The sequence below is a fragment of the Halichondria panicea genome, chromosome 15 (genome assembly GCF_963675165.1).
Source record: "Halichondria panicea chromosome 15, odHalPani1.1, whole genome shotgun sequence".
NCBI lineage: Eukaryota > Metazoa > Porifera > Demospongiae > Suberitida > Halichondriidae > Halichondria > Halichondria panicea.
Genome location: NC_087391.1, coordinates 695,742 through 711,116, shown reverse-complemented (window position 1 = coordinate 711,116; position 15,375 = coordinate 695,742). Strand labels below are relative to the sequence as shown.

The 15,375-nt window shown below is 44.0% G+C and overlaps 5 protein-coding genes across 17 annotated transcripts in view; 3 read left to right on the top strand and 2 right to left on the bottom strand.

Moving 5' to 3' along the window:
- LOC135348400 (uncharacterized) overlaps positions 1–15,375 on the bottom strand; it is a 54,684-nt gene that overhangs the window by 24,785 nt on the left and 14,524 nt on the right. The gene's annotated exons all lie outside the window — the stretch shown is intronic.
- LOC135348405 (sorting nexin-13-like) overlaps positions 1–15,375 on the top strand; it is a 55,085-nt gene that overhangs the window by 35,801 nt on the left and 3,909 nt on the right. For 4 of the 8 annotated variants that reach the window (XR_010398744.1, XR_010398745.1, XR_010398743.1 and 1 more), the window contains exons 4-13: positions 571–919; positions 1,112–1,284; positions 11,582–11,707; positions 11,810–11,857; positions 11,960–12,175; positions 12,364–12,582; positions 13,065–13,211; positions 14,076–14,348; positions 14,505–14,843; positions 15,222–15,367. Coding sequence is in view for 5 of the 8 variants with exons in the window: in XM_064546610.1 (XP_064402680.1) it covers positions 571–919; positions 1,112–1,284; positions 11,582–11,707; positions 11,810–11,857; positions 11,960–12,175; positions 12,364–12,582; positions 13,065–13,211; positions 14,076–14,348; positions 14,505–14,843; positions 15,222–15,359 (2,028 nt within the window). In the remaining 3 variants the exon portion in view is untranslated. Of the gene's footprint in view, positions 1–2; positions 159–235; positions 339–392; positions 480–570; positions 920–1,111; positions 1,285–11,581; positions 11,708–11,809; positions 11,858–11,959; positions 12,176–12,363; positions 12,583–13,064; positions 13,212–14,075; positions 14,349–14,504; positions 14,844–15,221; positions 15,368–15,375 lie in introns of those variants that run through there. The other 4 variants (XM_064546607.1, XM_064546606.1, XM_064546609.1 and 1 more) reach the window with 2 other exon arrangements.
- Positions 2,118–7,224, top strand: LOC135348410 (poly [ADP-ribose] polymerase 1-like). Of its 5 annotated transcripts, none has more exons than XM_064546618.1 (9): positions 2,118–2,147; positions 2,231–2,449; positions 2,606–2,752; positions 3,032–3,304; positions 3,483–3,857; positions 4,174–4,392; positions 4,536–4,696; positions 6,466–6,645; positions 6,844–7,224. In XM_064546618.1, exons 1-9 carry the CDS (start codon positions 2,133–2,135, stop codon positions 6,854–6,856), a joined length of 1,602 nt encoding a protein of 533 aa, XP_064402688.1. In that variant the 5' UTR covers positions 2,118–2,132; the 3' UTR covers positions 6,857–7,224. The 5 variants fall into 5 exon arrangements, with proteins under 5 accessions (XP_064402688.1, XP_064402686.1, XP_064402687.1 ...); XM_064546616.1 differs by having other exon boundaries at positions 6,466–6,659; XM_064546617.1 differs by having other exon boundaries at positions 6,466–6,663.
- Positions 7,383–10,149, bottom strand: LOC135348407 (ankyrin repeat and KH domain-containing protein mask-like). 2 transcript variants are annotated; one of them, XM_064546612.1, is made up of 5 exons: positions 9,147–10,149; positions 8,981–9,070; positions 8,625–8,753; positions 8,404–8,574; positions 7,383–8,341 (listed from the first exon to the last, which is right to left on the bottom strand). In XM_064546612.1, the coding sequence occupies exons 1-5, from the start codon at positions 10,099–10,101 to the stop codon at positions 7,485–7,487; spliced, it is 2,202 nt and encodes a 733-aa protein (XP_064402682.1). In that variant the 5' UTR covers positions 10,102–10,149; the 3' UTR covers positions 7,383–7,484. The 2 variants fall into 2 exon arrangements, with proteins under 2 accessions (XP_064402682.1, XP_064402681.1); XM_064546611.1 differs by having other exon boundaries at positions 8,398–8,574; positions 9,147–10,148.
- Positions 10,168–11,459, top strand: LOC135348415 (sorting nexin-13-like). The gene is made up of 4 exons (XM_064546625.1): positions 10,168–10,301; positions 10,377–10,479; positions 10,534–10,620; positions 10,704–11,459. The coding sequence occupies exons 1-4, from the start codon at positions 10,252–10,254 to the stop codon at positions 11,028–11,030; spliced, it is 567 nt and encodes a 188-aa protein (XP_064402695.1). The 5' UTR covers positions 10,168–10,251; the 3' UTR covers positions 11,031–11,459.

Sequence of the window (15,375 nt, the reverse complement as noted above, 5' to 3'; positions counted from 1 at the left end):
ACAATGTCTTGGTCTTTATGTCACATGCATGTCATTCTCTGCTGACTCAGCACAGATCTCTGAGCATAGATAAAAGATAAAGAGTGCACTGATCAGTGATGCAGTGCAATGGATGGTGGCCTACTCCTGGTTCTCTGTGTCTTGTCCTTCATTCTAGGGTAAGAATGCATCACCATGCACACACACTCGATATACTACACTAGTCTATACAGTCAGTACAACTGTTTGACTTCAGGTTCCTCTCTGTTGCACTGTATGTCAGTTGGCAGCAGGCCTATCATGTGAGGAAGGTGTGGACAGAGAGCAGTTCTCAATGGACACAAGTCGGCTGTCACAAGGTAACCTCGTCAATCCCGCTGCTGTCATTGTCTCATTGTTTGCTACCTCCCCAGGTGTTGGCACCCTCCGTTGAGCCACGCCCCCTCCAGTTCAACAGTCAACTCACTGGAGTGAAGAGCATTGATGAAGAACTAGAAAAGGTGATCACAACCTCACACCATACACACAACCACCCCTTCCCCTAAACACACACCTAACGCTATTATCCTCTCCACCCACACACCCTAACAGCTGTTGTCCCTCGGACTACGAGACCTTTTCGAGAGCTGGTATCACACCCACGTCAGTCCCGACCCAGTGTGTTCCCAAGAAGGCCTAGAACTGGCCCACAATGTGATTCAAGAAGTAGCCGCGGCTGGCAGAGAGGTCGACTACTTGGCCTTCTTCATAGAGACACTCATCAATGATTTTATGGATCACCTGAGGGCATACAAGGTGGCATGTGGGACTGCATCAGTGGGTGTGGTCACAGGTCAAAGTGCAGCAATATGGAACGAGGCGGTGGAGACAGAGTTCTTCAAGTGTGAGAGTGGGGAGGACCCGTGGAGGGCCGTCTGGTGTGACAGGGAAGCCAGGATAGGTATCAGCATTGTACAGCTGTATCACGAGTATTAATCTACTCCTGCTAGCATGGATTTGTAAAGTGTATTATTGAAGTGAAGAAAGAATTGTCTTTTTCTCATCCAATTTGTCAAACCTACCACACACACACACCCACCCACACACCCACACACACACACACACACACACACACACACACACACACACACAGCCTACCTGTACCGTCTCTCTGAGCTGCTGCTGTGTATTGTGCTCCCAGAGGACGAGTTCTCTTCTCCGTCCCTCCAGGCCCTCCTCACCGATGTGTTGGTCTGGAAGGTATGGACGCCATTGCTCAAGACACTAGCTCTACCTGACAACATCAACGCCACCTTCATATCAATGGTGAGGGAATGGTATACCGTACGGGTAGAAAATTTCAAGGTGTTTTTAATTTCGCGTTTTTCGTGGGTGGCTGCAGAACACGAAAATTAAAACCCTTGAAAGGCTTCGTATACGCATGCGAGATAGTGCCACACCCTAACTCCACGAAATTTACTACCCGCGAAATTTTCCAAATAAGACAGAATATTGAATTGCACGAAAATTTACACCCTCGAAATTTTCCACCCGTACGGTACGTGTTTCAGAATATTATTTACTATGTCCGTTAACTTTATATAAAATTGTTTTCAATATCCTCCCAATGTTGTTCCTCTCACTTGTATGTGTTCCCCGTGTCCAGTGCAAGGAGAGCTCTCTGAACACTGACAGTTTCATGGCTGCTCTGAGTGAGGGGCCAACGAGACCGAGGTACGATCACTCGGGTACAACGTCAACTCTCACATCTCACACCTGCAGAAGACTGGAGTCACAGGTGTGTTATGTTGATTACTTCCTTTTGTTGGGTCTGGTCTAAAATTGTAATGCTCTTGTTTTATTGTCTGTAACTCTGTTTCTAGATTATGATCGACTGAAGAAAAGTGCTCTGGAATCAGTTCTGGCCACTGCTAAAGCAGTACTCAGTGTAAGCTACAGTAACGTGTGTTTCACGTCACGTCTCCTGCAAACACAGCCATGTCTCTGTCACTGAGAAGTGGATCATTAATCGTCGCTATAGAGGCTTCCACGACCTCCACCTCTCACTCAGGGCACTGGTGGGTAGTAGCCGAAAGGAGGGGGCGGGGGACATTGATGTACTATACAAAAAGCATACAAACACACAGCTCTCAATTTATCATTACGTCCCCTTCATGGTTGCAATACTAGTAAGCTCTTTGGTACAGACTTTAGCTGCATTTTCATCTTAAGCTCTTGAATTCCAAAATATCAATTTTCTCCCTCCTCCCAGATTGATAACTTCCCTGCTAATCTCGTGCTACCCACTCTTCCCTCGTTCCACAAATTGGACCCCCAGCGGTTGGACGTGAGACGAATTCAGCTGGAGGGCTACCTGAAAACTATCACCTCAGAGGAATTCCTATCAGATCACCTCCACGTGTTGGGTCAGGTCATCTTGTTCCTGTCAGAAGGAGAGTACGAACGACAGAGCACCGAGCTAAAGAGAATGGTAAGTATCACACCCTCCACACACACCCCCACACACACACATACTCACTCCCCACCTCCACACACATACACACACTCCCCACCCTCCACACTTCACACACACACACACACTCCCCACCCTCCACACTTCACACACACTCACTCCCCACCTTCACAGGTGAACACTCTCCTCAACCCTCTAAAACGTGTGGCCACGTTGACCCGAGGTGCACTCAAGTCCTCTGGTCAGTCGAGTTCCAAGATGTCTCCAGTGACAGTCAAGAAGCAGCCATCATCAGAGACCCCCAAACCACCAGGAGAAGAGGTGAAGTCATGTAATTAATTGGTTAAGAGAACTAGAGTTCTGGTGGTACAATTTCAACCTTAGAAAGAGACGATTCAGATGGTATGCGCTCAAATCTAAAATTTGGAATGCGCCATAATTTCTCGGTATTTTGTCTATAATAGACTTTTGATTTTAACCCACATATTTTCAAGGTATTTTCTTTGTAAATAATACGTATACTAGGTTAGAACAGCATACTTACTGCAAATTTGTTTCTCGATGGAAAACTAGAAAATAACTGTTGTTTATCCTTCACAGAGTTTTGGAGCCTCCAAACCTGCTGCCAAAAAGCACTTTGAGCTCCTCTACCAAGACAAGACAGGCAATTCATGGGGCACCAGTAAAGAGAGCTTTGTTAAGAGGCCTAGCAAGTTCTACCCCCTGGAGATAGACTATGGTGGTGATGAGGACACTGGGCAACAGCTTGGAATTGCCCCTGGTTCAAAGTCCACACTGGCCCCTGAGATACAAGATCTCATTCGAATGATATTTGATGTGGAGAGCATGAAGAAAGCTATGCTGGAGTTTGAGGTGGGTCTTTAATATAAGAGAGTGCACTAGCCACTCGATTTCCCCATACAAGATCTCGTATAGGTACATGCACAAGCCATATCTTAGCTAGCTAGGGATTGTCTTATAAAGATTATCTGGTTTTATATGAATTGTGCAACAGCAATTCAAGTATAACTGCACACTCTGTTTGCCACAGATTGATATAAAGAAGATGCCTTTGGGAAAGTTGTCACGGCGACAGATAGAGAGTGCATATTCTGTCCTCTCTGAGCTACAACGAGAGATAGTTGGGACTCAGAATCCGAGCAAAATCCTCGACTGTACTAACAGATTCTACACTCTAGTACCACATGACTTTGGCATGACGAAACCACCCCCACTGAACTCAGAGGAGGTTATAAAGATAAAGACACAAATGTTGGATAATCTACTGGAGATTGAGGTGGCCTACTCGCTACTGAAACAGGAGGATGGTGTGAGTGGAGGGAAGGACCCATTGGACCTGCATTATGAGCAGCTCAAGATGTCACTCCTGTTTCCAGCCAACAAACCTGTCGACTTCTTTTTGCAGGTATGCTAAAATTAATTATGTTTTTGCTGTTTGTTTATATGTATACACAAAGGTGAACGTAAACATGCAAGCTGGCTGTTATTCAGTACCGTATAGCGGGTCATTTTTGTATGTGTTACCCATTTAAATATGTATTTTAAATATTCGTAAAGCTCAGGATAGTGATGTTAAATCTATTGCAGTAGAATAATTCGTATATGCTACTCTTTAATACGAAATGTACGAAAATTTCCTCCATACAAAAATCACCCACTAACAAACAATTATTAATAAGTTCATCGTTTTTACTTCCTTTATTACCCCCCCACCACGTCAGGTGCTGCCCAAGGGCTCTGATGAGTTCTCAATGCTGCAGGAGTACGTGTCCAACACTCACGCGGTCACCCACTCTCAGTACTCACTGGAGGTGCTGGAGGTGTTCAAAGTGGACAGAGAAGGAGAGGGGAAGAAATACAAACCATTCTCAAAGCTCCACAACAGACAGCTGCTCTGGCACGGCTCCAGGAAGACCAACTTTGTGGGAATACTATCCCAGGTATGTTGTGGTATTACTGTGTATGCATGCACAGTATTTGGTGAGTGTCTACATTATACTCTTCAATCACTGTGATGGCTTCTATGTTTCAGTATTGACTCTCATTGTTTTTATGGTATAATTATGTGTTCATTTTGTCCCAGGGTCTTCGAATAGCTCCACCAGAGGCGCCTGTGACTGGCTACATGTTTGGGAAGGGGGTGTACTTTGCAGACATGGTCTCCAAGAGTGCCGATTACTGTAGCACCTCTCGCTCTGACAACGAGGGACTCATGCTCCTCTGTGAGGTTGCCCTCGGAGACATGTGAGTGGTGTGTAGGGTGTGAGGGTTGTGCTTCAGTGGGTGGGGTTAGGGAAGTAAAGAGAGTAATTTTATAATTACTGTACCATCTCCCAATACTTGAACCACTGTGTACTGATGACTTAGTTGGTTTCCATGGTTTTCTTTAGGATCTTGATTAGATCCGACTAGAAAAACATTTGCAATGTGAAAAATTGCTAGGATTGGCCAGGGGAACCACAAAAAAGCGTGGGAACAAGAAATCAGACGAGAGCATAACTCCAATCCGTTACAACGTCAATCACATGTATACTGGTAGTTTTCCCATGTTTTCCCAGCCAATATGCCACGCAATTTTTACTGGTGGAGTGATGACCAATCCCTATATATATTTATTATACATCCATTTTAGAATGTGGGGCACATAATCATGATGATTTGTGATGAATTGATGTTCCTAATACATGCAGTGTTGAGCACAGGTACACACAGTCCATCCATGCGTAGTAACATGCACGGACCGTACTGGTGACTGCATGGAATGATGTGATGGATGGAAGCTGATAGGTGGATCTGGAACACAGTCTATTATTTAATATACTATGTATTGTACATGTTCATGACGTTGTAACGGATTGGAGTTATGCTCTCGTCTGATTTCTTGTTCCCACGCTTTTTTGTGGTTCCCCTGGCCAATCCTAGCAATTTTTCACATTGCAAATGTTTTTCTAGTCGGATTCCCTTTCTTTTTCAGTACAGTTTACGTATCATGACATGCATAAAGTGGAACGTCAAGAGGCAGTACAAGAAGAGAAGACAGGACTAATCAGATATCTTCTCGAATATCTCTGGACTAATAATTATAGTATAATGAGTAATAATTTATTGCTTGATAATTATGTTGAATTTGCGAATCAGTATTAAATGACAGCCATTTTAAGAGCATGATATCTAGCCAGTGCATATAGCATGCCTGTCAGAGAAAGGGAGCTAGAGCTGAACAGTGTGAAGAAAAGGAACACCTCGGGCTCTGGAAAAGCACTGCTGCACTGATTTTAGGCGCACGGTTTATTAGCCACGCCTATCTATTATTATTGGCCACAACGCAATTGCTGAGTCATTAAAGATGGCGGAATTGTCTAGGTAAGAGAAATAGAGACTGAGAGGTCATCTGCCTCGTGGAAGCAATCGCAAATCTGAAGAAGCGCTTTGTAATCCAGGTTGTAGTCGTTTGGAAACCCTGTGCAGAATGTCCTGGAGATGGCTGTACTTGGAGTAAATGCTGGGCAAGAAACTTACTTACTTACTCACTTACTTACTTACTTACTTAGTCAGTCAGACAAAGAGCGGTGAAACGTCGAAATAGTGCAATTTTTAAAATGAAAATATTCATTCGTAAAAATGTTTATGGATTATGAAATGAGAGATACAAAGAGAGAAAAGGCTAAATAAACTATCTGTTCAGCCAGTTTCTTGATGTGGCCTTTCCCTGCAGAGATAGAACAGTTTGAACATGAGTCAAAATAATTGAAATATTGCTAAACACGGGCAAACCCACTGCCAATCCTATGTAAAACCTACTGGTTTTACTAATATTGGCAACCTGTGTAACAATAGTTCTTTGTTGTTTTGGGGCCCTGAGCCTGCTTTGGTCATTATGGTTGTGTGGATTTTGTGTGTTGTTTATTAATATCTGCTGACCCTGCATATTCTCTTACTGTGTATGATAAGTAACCTTGAATTTCATATTTTCATCAATACTCAAATGCTTGTGTGTGTGTGTGTGTGTGCAGGTATGAGCTGACCCACTCCAAGTATGTAGACAAGCTGCCAGCTGGTAAGCACAGTACCAAGGGTCTGGGTCGGACCGCCCCCACTACTGACGGCCACAAGACCACTGAGGAGGGTGTGGTCATCCCCATGGGCAAGGGCTCCTCCACAGCCGTCGACAATACCTCACTACTCTATAATGAGTATCCTATTCATTGTCAGTGTGTGTGTGGGTGTGTGTGTGTGTTGTGTGGGTGTGTGTGTTGTGTGTGTGTGTGTGTGTGTGTGTGTGTGTTGTGTTGTGTGGGTGTGTGTGTTGTGTAGAATGTTAAACACTTTGTACAGAGTACATGTATATTAATATAATATCTATTCGGCTAGTTTGTTAATCTTTATCACAGGTTCATTGTATGATGTGAGCCAGATAAGAATCAAGTACCTGCTCAAAATGAACTTCAAGTACAAGTGGTAGCTATAGAGAATGTTACATTATTTAGTTTTGTGTTTTTTGTTGTGTTCTGTGTTCCTTGAGGTCACTTTATATATTCCATACCGTATAGCGTGAATTTTTCGCTTTCTTATCCTACAAAATTCACGATTTTTACTATGTGCTATAACGTGCAAAGATTATATTAAGGCACTGTTTCTGGTAAGCAGTCACCCACGAATTCAACGAAACGCTTTTAGAGAGCACGAAATTTTCTATACAGTACATTTTACTATCTTATCTTGTGTTCCTTTGAGGTCACTTTTTTGATACCATATAATGCTCTATTGCTGTGGTTACCATACAAGGTATACAGGATGTGTGGGTTAGACTTATCATAGCCATTGGTGAGATTACATCTGTTCTAGCTATGATCACTGTAAGGGCTGTAAAGGTAATTTGATCTTCACCCTCTCCCACAAATGATGCACTACACACATGCATGTATGTACATTGTGAATCAACGAAAGGTCATTTACCCTCTGCACGATGTTGAAAATGGAAATACATGTACACTTACAGCAGAATTATTATAGCTTTTATAGTCCTAGCTGTCTATAACGTTTCCAGTCTCCTCTTTAGGTGAGCAGCCGAGGGTCGATTGTCTCTGTTCTTCTTCAAACACTTCCTTATAAGTTTTCTGATAGGGTGAGCGTTTTCGATTAGTTCTAATTCATCTTTACGTTCTTTCCTGTCTTTAATGGTGGGAAGATGGCGAACTATTTGAACCATTAGAGCACCAAATGAGAATATATCAAACATCGAGTTATAACACAATGACTGCATAGAAATAGCTTCTGGTGGCATGAATCCTTTGTGAGCGAATGCTTGCAGTGATACACTTCGAGCATCACTCTTGGTGATTTTAGACATTCCAAAATCGCACACTTTAGCAACGGGGGTTTCCCCTCCACAGGACAGCAGAATGTTCTCTCCACAGAGGTCCCTGTGTACCACCCCTCGTGAGTGGATGTACTCGAGTGCCGAGGCTATGTCATGACAGAGGCTGGTCTGGATAGCTAGTGAGAGCTTGACGGGTTCTTTGTCAGCCTGAGGAGTGAAATATTGTCGCAGGTTGCAGTCCATTAGTTCTAGAGCAAGGACAAGGTGGTTAGTTTCAGGATGCTTCTTGGTTGCTAAGTGACGAACAATATTGGGATGTTGAAATGACTCGAGGAATTCACATTCTTTACAAAACCTCTCAACAGAATCTGTTGAGGCGAGACCCGCAGTTGGTATCCTTGTTTGTATTTCACTGGCGACTGCATGTAGCAATTTGATGGCACAAGGCTGTCCATTCACTTCTCCTTTGAATACTTCACCGAATGCACCACTTCCGATGGGCTTATCTTTGAACAGAACCAGGTCATCTGATATATACTCCTTGTTGGCTGATTCAGTAGTTGGTTTGCCTGCAAAAATATAACACATTCGGGTGAATATGTAAACTAACCATTTTGTTTTTTACCTTCACCTGTAACCTTTTGAGGTTTGACAATGTTATACTTGCTCCTAATTTCCTGTGCCAAATCTCCCATGCCCACCAACTCCTCCAGAGTGTCAGCAATCCTCTCCCATGTGATCCCCAGCACCATGTAGTTCTTGGCAATAAACGAGAAAAGGTCGAACTGTTGCTGTCCTATGTCTGTGAGTACACATGTGAATACAATCATGTTTACCACTTTACACACAAACCTTGAGGGTTGTTTTTCCTTATTATCTCCAGGTGATACTGTGCCACTCCCAGGCCGACGCCCAGTTGTATCGGGTCAGTCACCGTCTTCAGTTCCATAGACAACACTTTCAGAGACAGCTCCGGGGATTCTGCCATGCATGAGCACACACAATTGACGGTCAAGTATTAGTAAATACCTGGCAAGAGTATACATGTATCAAATGACTGTATGCGGAGAGTAACGTAACTGTGTATCTGTCACAAGCTTGGAATTTGAACACTGACCAATGTGGGTGATGTAAAAGCCCATGACAGATACAGGAAGTCATCTGATACATGCACAGTATGCCATAATTATTATAGTACATGTGTTTACTTTGTTCAGTTTTCTGCATATCTTGTGTGTGGTGAAATGCATCCAAATCATTCCCTTGTACTGTGCTTATGGCAGCTTCTACATCTTGTCCTGTACGACGAAAGAGAAACAATTAAAAGAATTGCTTGGGCTCAGAAAAATAGGTATATAATTATGATAACCTCACCTTTTTCGATCTGTATCCGTTCCGCTAGAGATTGGAGTTCTGAAAATTGATCTGTGCTGCCTGAGGTAGCGTCTTTGCTCTCAAAAGATAGCAACAACTCCACTATTTCAGCATGCCCTGTCTCACATGCCCAACTTAGTGCAGTTTTACCGTTAGTATCTCGGATACTTGTATCAGCGTTATGATCGAGTAATATCTGAGCTACTTCCTTTCTCCCATTTTTACTCGCTGACATTAGAGCAGACCGCCCATCATTCTTTTGCATGTTAACTTGTGCTCCTTTTTCTATCAATACTTTAACGACATCGCTACGTCCATTAAGACTTGCTATCATCAGAGCAGACCATTTATCATTCTTTTGCATGTTCACTTGTGCTCCTTTTTCTATCAAAACTTTGACGACATCGCTATGTCCATTTTTACTTGCTATCATCAGAGCAGACCACCCATTATTTAATTGCATGTTCACTTGTGCTCCTTTTTCTATCAATATTTTAGCGACATCGCTATGTCCATTTTGACTTGCTATCATCAGAGCAGACCACCCATTATTATTTTGGATGTTCACTTGTGCTCCTTTTTCTATTAATACTTTAGCGACATCGCTATGTCCATTTTCACTTGCTATCATCAGAGCAGACCACCCATCATTCTCTTGGATGTTCACTTGTGCTCCTTTTTCTATCAATATTTTAGCGACATCGCTATGTCCATTATGACTTGCTAGCATCAGAGCAGACCGCCCATCATTATTTTGCATGTGTACTTGTGCTCCTCTACTCAGCAGCAGTATCGCAATGTCAGTGTGGCCATATGCACATGCCAACATGAGAGGGGTGGTTCCATCATTATCTGTTCCATTCACATTGTATCCATGGTTCAGGAGAGTTTCCACAGTCTGATAGTGACCATTCTTACAAGCAAGATGCAGAGGACCTGGTTCTAATTCTGCCATGTTTATCGATGTACTAGTGATTTACAAGTGATGTTATTTCACAATGCAATGAAGTCATTATGTCACATGCATGTCATACTCTGCTGACTTGGCATATGGCATGTTCATGCACTCCTGACATGATACAATCAAGAGTGCACTCTTGATACAATGGATGGTGGCCTACTCCTGGTTCTCTGTGTCTTGTCCTTCATTCTAGGGTAAGAATGCATCACCATGCACACACACTATATACTACACTAGTCTATACAGTCAGTACAACTGTTTGACTTCAGGTTCCTCTCTGTTGCACTGTACGTCAGTTGGCAGCAGGCCCGTCATGTGAGGAAGGTGTGGACAGAGAGCAGCCCTCAATGGACACAAGTCGGCTGTCACAAGGTAACCTCGTCAATCTCGCTGTTGTCATTGTCTCATTGTTTGCTACCTCCCCAGGTGTTGGCACCCTCCGTTGAGCCATGCCCCCTCCAGTTCAACAGTCAACTCACTGGAGTGAGGAACATTGATGAAGAACTAGAAAAGGTGATCACAACCTCACACCGCACACACAACCACCCCCTCCCCTAAACACACACCTAAAGCTATTATCCTCTCCACCCTAACAGCTGTTGTCCCTCGGACTACGAGACCTTTTCGAGAGCTGGTATCACACCCACGTCAGTCCTGACCCAGTGTGTTCCCAAGAAGCCCTAGAACTGGCCCATAATGTGATTCAAGAAGTAACCGCGGCTGGCAGAGAGGTCGACTATCTTGCCTTCTTCATAGAGACACTCATGAATGATTTTATGGATCACATGAGGGCGTACAAGGTGGCGTGTGGGACTGCATCAGTGGGTGTGGTCACAGGTCAAAGTGCAGCAATATGGAACGAGGCGGTGGAGACAGAGTTCTTCAAGTGTGAGAGTGGGGAGAACCCGTGGAGGGCCGTCTGATGTGACAGGGAAGCCAAGATAGGAACCAGCATTGTACAGCTGTACCTTTTATCACGAGTATTAATCTACTCCTGCTAGCATGGATTTGCCTGTGTTGTTTATAGTGTGGATGGTGCAATTTCATTAATGTAAAGTGTATTATTGAAGTGAAGAAAGAAATGTCTTTTTCTCATCCAATTTGTCAAACCTACCACACACACACGCACACACGCACGCACACCCACACACACACCCACACCCACACCCACACACACAGCCTACCTGTACCGTCTCTCTGAGCTGCTGCTGTGTATTGTGCTCCCAGAGGACGAGTTCTCTTCTCCGTCCCTCCAGGCCCTCCTCACCGATGTGTTGGTCTGGAAGGTCTGGACGCCATTGCTCAAGACATTAGCTCTACCAGACAACATCAACGCCACCTTCATATCAATGGTGAGTGAATGGTATACGTGTTTCAGAATATTATTTACTATGTCCGTTAACTTTATATAAAATTGTTTTCAATATCCTCCCAATGTTGTTCCTCTCACTTGTATGTATTCCCCTGTGTCCAGTGCAAGGAGAGCTCTCTGAACACTGACAGTTTTATGGCTGCTCTGAGTGAGGGGGCCAATGAGACCGAGGTACGATCACTCAGGTACAACGTCAACTCTCACACCTGCAGAAGACCGGAGTCACAGGTGTGTTATGTTGATTACTTCCTTTTGTTGGGTCTCGTCTAAAATTGTAATGCTCTTGTTTTATTGTCTGTAACTCTGTTTCTAAATTATGATCGACTGAAGAAAAGTGCTCTGGAATCAGTTCTGGCCACTGCTAAAGCAGTACTCAGTGTAAGCTACAGTAACTGTTTGTTCATTCCATAAGTGAATGCCTCTCCTTGCCAACCACACTCCACACACACATCCCACACCCCATCTCCACCCACTCCACAGGCCAAGAGTGTCCCTGCGAATGTGTCCAGTGATAGTCTCATTGCCCTCTCGGCCGCCATTCCCGACTATGACATTCTGAACGAGGGTACCACCAAGCACTGTGTGTTTCACGTCAACGTCTCCTGCAAACACAGCCATGTCTCTGTCACTGAGAAGTGGATCATTGATCGTCGCTATAGAGACTTCCACGACCTCCACCTCTCACTCAGGGCACAGGTGGGTAGTAGCCGAAAGGAGGGGGCGGGGACATTGGTGTACTATACAAAATCATACAAACACACAGCTCTCAATGTATCATTACGTCCCCTTCATGGTTGCAATACTAGTCGGCTCTTTGGTACAGACTGTAGCTGCATTGCCATTACTAGTAAGCTCTTGGGTATCAATTTTCTCCCTCCTCCCAGATTGATAACTTCCCTGTTAATCTCGTGCTACCCACTCTTCCCTCGTTCCACAAATTGGACCCCCAGCGGTTGGACGTGAGACGAATTCAGCTGGAGGGCTACCTCAAAACTATCATCTCAGAGGAATTCCTATCAGATCACCTCCACGTGTTGGGTCAGGTCATCTTGTTCCTGTCAGAAGGAGAGTACGAACGACAGAGCACCGAGCTAAAGAGAATGGTAAGTATCACACCCTCTTTATATCAGCATGACCTCAATGTACAATAATTATTCAGTACTAGTGACTCTGAATGCAACAGATGAATGGGGAGTGTTGGTGCACTGTTAAAGACTCTTTAACCCATCATTCTCGGCTCTCAAGGTCGGGCATCTGTTTGCTTTTTCTATTGCTGTATGGTTTTATGTTGTCTGCTCTTTTGTTCTTTTTTGTTTACTATTATTATGAGGATTTTACATTTTCCTAGTAATTGATGCCCATCAAAATAGTGTACATTCCATACATTAGTAATCCTCTGCTAGCAGTGAAGACTGGATTCCAACACCGTAAATAAAAAACTTTTTAAAAGCTTTCCGTAAGATTGGGAGGGCCGGTGTGCGACTGACAATCCTTGCCCACCCCAATACCTTTGTATAATCTTCAATCAAACACACTCACTCCCCACCCTCCACACACACATACTCCATACTCCCCACCCTCACAGGCGAACACTCTCCTCAACCCTCTAAAACGTGTGGCCACATTGACCCGAGGTGCACTCAAGTCCTCTGGCCAGTCAAGTTCCAAGATGTCTCCAGTGACAGTCAAGAAGCAGCCATCATCAGAGACACCCAAACCACCAGGAGAAGAGGTGAAGTCATGTAATGAATTGGTTACGATAACTAGAGTTCTGGTGGTCCAATTTCAACCTTAGAAAGAGCCGATTCAGATGGTATGCGCTCAAATCTAAAATTTGGAATGCGCCATAATTTCGTCCATAATAGACTTTTGATTTTAACCCACATATTTTCAAGGTATTTTCTTTGTAAATCACTTTCCTTTGGTCTTTGTTGTATGTACAGACCACCTAATTTGAGATGTACATAAATTTATGTTATTAGTGCCTCCGGACTGTATATATACGTACCTGTAGACACACCCCTCCCTCCACCCAGATCCGAGCAAGGTCAAGGTGATGGTAAAGGGTGGTGCTGCAGTGGATCCTGATTCAGAGCTGGAGGGGTCACACCACGTACTGGAGGAGGTGTGATCTGGAATGCTGTACTTGGATTGGTCGATGTCATAAGAGGCACTAACTCGTACTACAAGCTGCAGCTGCTCGAAGGAGACTCCAGCAAGAACTACTATGTGTTCAGATCATGGGGTCGTGTGGGGACCACCATAGGAGGCTCAAAGACAGAGGTGAGCTAAACCACTGAGAGGGGAGGGAGGGGGAAGAAAGTAGCTTTAAGATTCAGTATACCGTATAGCAGGTAATTTTCATGGGGTAAATTCGTTGATCTGGAAAACGGTGGTTTTCATGAGTACAAGTTTCGTTTAGTCTTGTTGCCTGCACTGCATTCCACGCCTGCGTTAAAATTTTGTGGAAGTCAGCTTACCCACGAAAATTACCCGCTATACGGTAAGCAATATTTTGTTTAAGGTTTAGGACAGCATACTTACTGCAAATTTGTTTCTCGATGGTAGAAAATAACTGTTTGTTTATCGTACACAGAGTTTTGGAGCCTCCAAACCTGCTGCCAAGAAGCACTTTGAGTTCCTCTACCAAGACAAGACAGGTAATTCATGGGGCACCAGTAAAGAGAGCTTTGTTAAGAGGCCTAGCAAGTTCTACCCCCTGGAGATAGACTATGGTGGTGATGAGGACACTGGGCAACAGCTTGGAATTGCCCCTGGTTCAAAGTCCACACTGGCCCCTGAGATACAAGATCTCATTCGAATGATATTTGATGTGGAGAGCATGAAGAAAGCTATGCTGGAGTTTGAGGTGGGTCTTAAAAGAGTATAAACTAGCGCTCGATTTCCCCATACAAGATCTCGTATAGGTACACATACACAATGCAAGCCATGTCTTAGCTAGGGATTGTCCTATTACAAGCTAGTTTTATATGAACTGCAATTCTGTACACTCTGTTTGCTACAGATTGATATAAAGAAGATGCCTTTGGGCAAGTTGTCACGGCGTCAGATAGAGAGTGCATATTCTGTCCTTTCTGAGCTACAACGAGAGATTGTTGGGACTCAGAATCCGAGCAAAATCCTCGACTATACTAACAAATTCTACACTCTAGTACCACATGACTTTGGCATGACGAAACCACCCCCACTGAACTCAGAGGAGGTTATAAAGATAAAGACACAAATGTTGGATAATCTATTGGAGATTGAGGTGGCCTACTCGCTACTGAAACAGGAGGATGGTGTGAGTGGAGGGAAGGATCCATTGGACCTGCATTATGAGCAGCTCAAGACCAAGATGGATGTGAGTATGTGTACATTCATTGATTGCAGAGGTGGTCCGACAGACAGGCGCGGTGCAGCTCAAGCAACTAGCCTCTGATTACACTCAGCAAAAACATACGATGTGGGCGGATAATTAATCAGCTTGAGCTGCACCGCGCCTGTCGGACCACCTCTGCATTGATTGTAATCTCTGTGTACTGTACCTTATCATGTCACAGAATCTATAATAACTTGTGTCAACAAGACATAAACATAGACATGTTGTTCAGTAGGATGAATATATAATATTCATATTCCTGCACCTGTGGTTGTAATAACAATGTTACCTCCCCCCCCTACACACACACACACACACACACACACACACACACACACACACACACACACACACACACAGGTGTTGCCCAAATTCAGCTGGAGGGCTACCTCAAAACTATCACCTCAGAGGAATTCCTATCAGATCACCTCCACGTGTTGGGTCAGGTCATCTTGTTCCTGTCAGAAGGAGAGTACGAACGACAGAGCACCGAGCTAAAGAGAATGGTAAGTAT

What these genes read in the sequence shown, in the direction of transcription:
- LOC135348407 (XM_064546611.1), bottom strand. Translation starts at nt 10,101, where the DNA reads ATGGCAGAATTAGAACCAGGTCCTCTGCATCTTGCTTGTAAGAATGGT. An exon ending in ACGGATACAGATCGAAAAAG is followed by an intron (nt 9,071 to 9,146) that starts GTGAGGTTATCA and finishes TTCGTCGTACAG; the next exon opens with GACAAGATGTAGAAGCTGCC. An exon ending in TATGCAGAAAACTGAACAAA is followed by an intron (nt 8,754 to 8,980) that starts GTAAACACATGT and finishes CATGCATGGCAG; the next exon opens with AATCCCCGGAGCTGTCTCTG.
- LOC135348415 (XM_064546625.1), top strand. Translation starts at nt 10,252, where the DNA reads ATGGATGGTGGCCTACTCCTGGTTCTCTGTGTCTTGTCCTTCATTCTA. An exon ending in CACAAGTCGGCTGTCACAAG is followed by an intron (nt 10,480 to 10,533) that starts GTAACCTCGTCA and finishes CTACCTCCCCAG; the next exon opens with GTGTTGGCACCCTCCGTTGA. An exon ending in TTGATGAAGAACTAGAAAAG is followed by an intron (nt 10,621 to 10,703) that starts GTGATCACAACC and finishes CCACCCTAACAG; the next exon opens with CTGTTGTCCCTCGGACTACG.
- LOC135348410 (XM_064546615.1), top strand. An exon ending in CCAAACCACCAGGAGAAGAG is followed by an intron (nt 2,753 to 3,031) that starts GTGAAGTCATGT and finishes TATCCTTCACAG; the next exon opens with AGTTTTGGAGCCTCCAAACC. An exon ending in GAGGTTGCCCTCGGAGACAT is followed by an intron (nt 4,697 to 6,465) that starts GTGAGTGGTGTG and finishes GTGTGTGTGCAG; the next exon opens with GTATGAGCTGACCCACTCCA.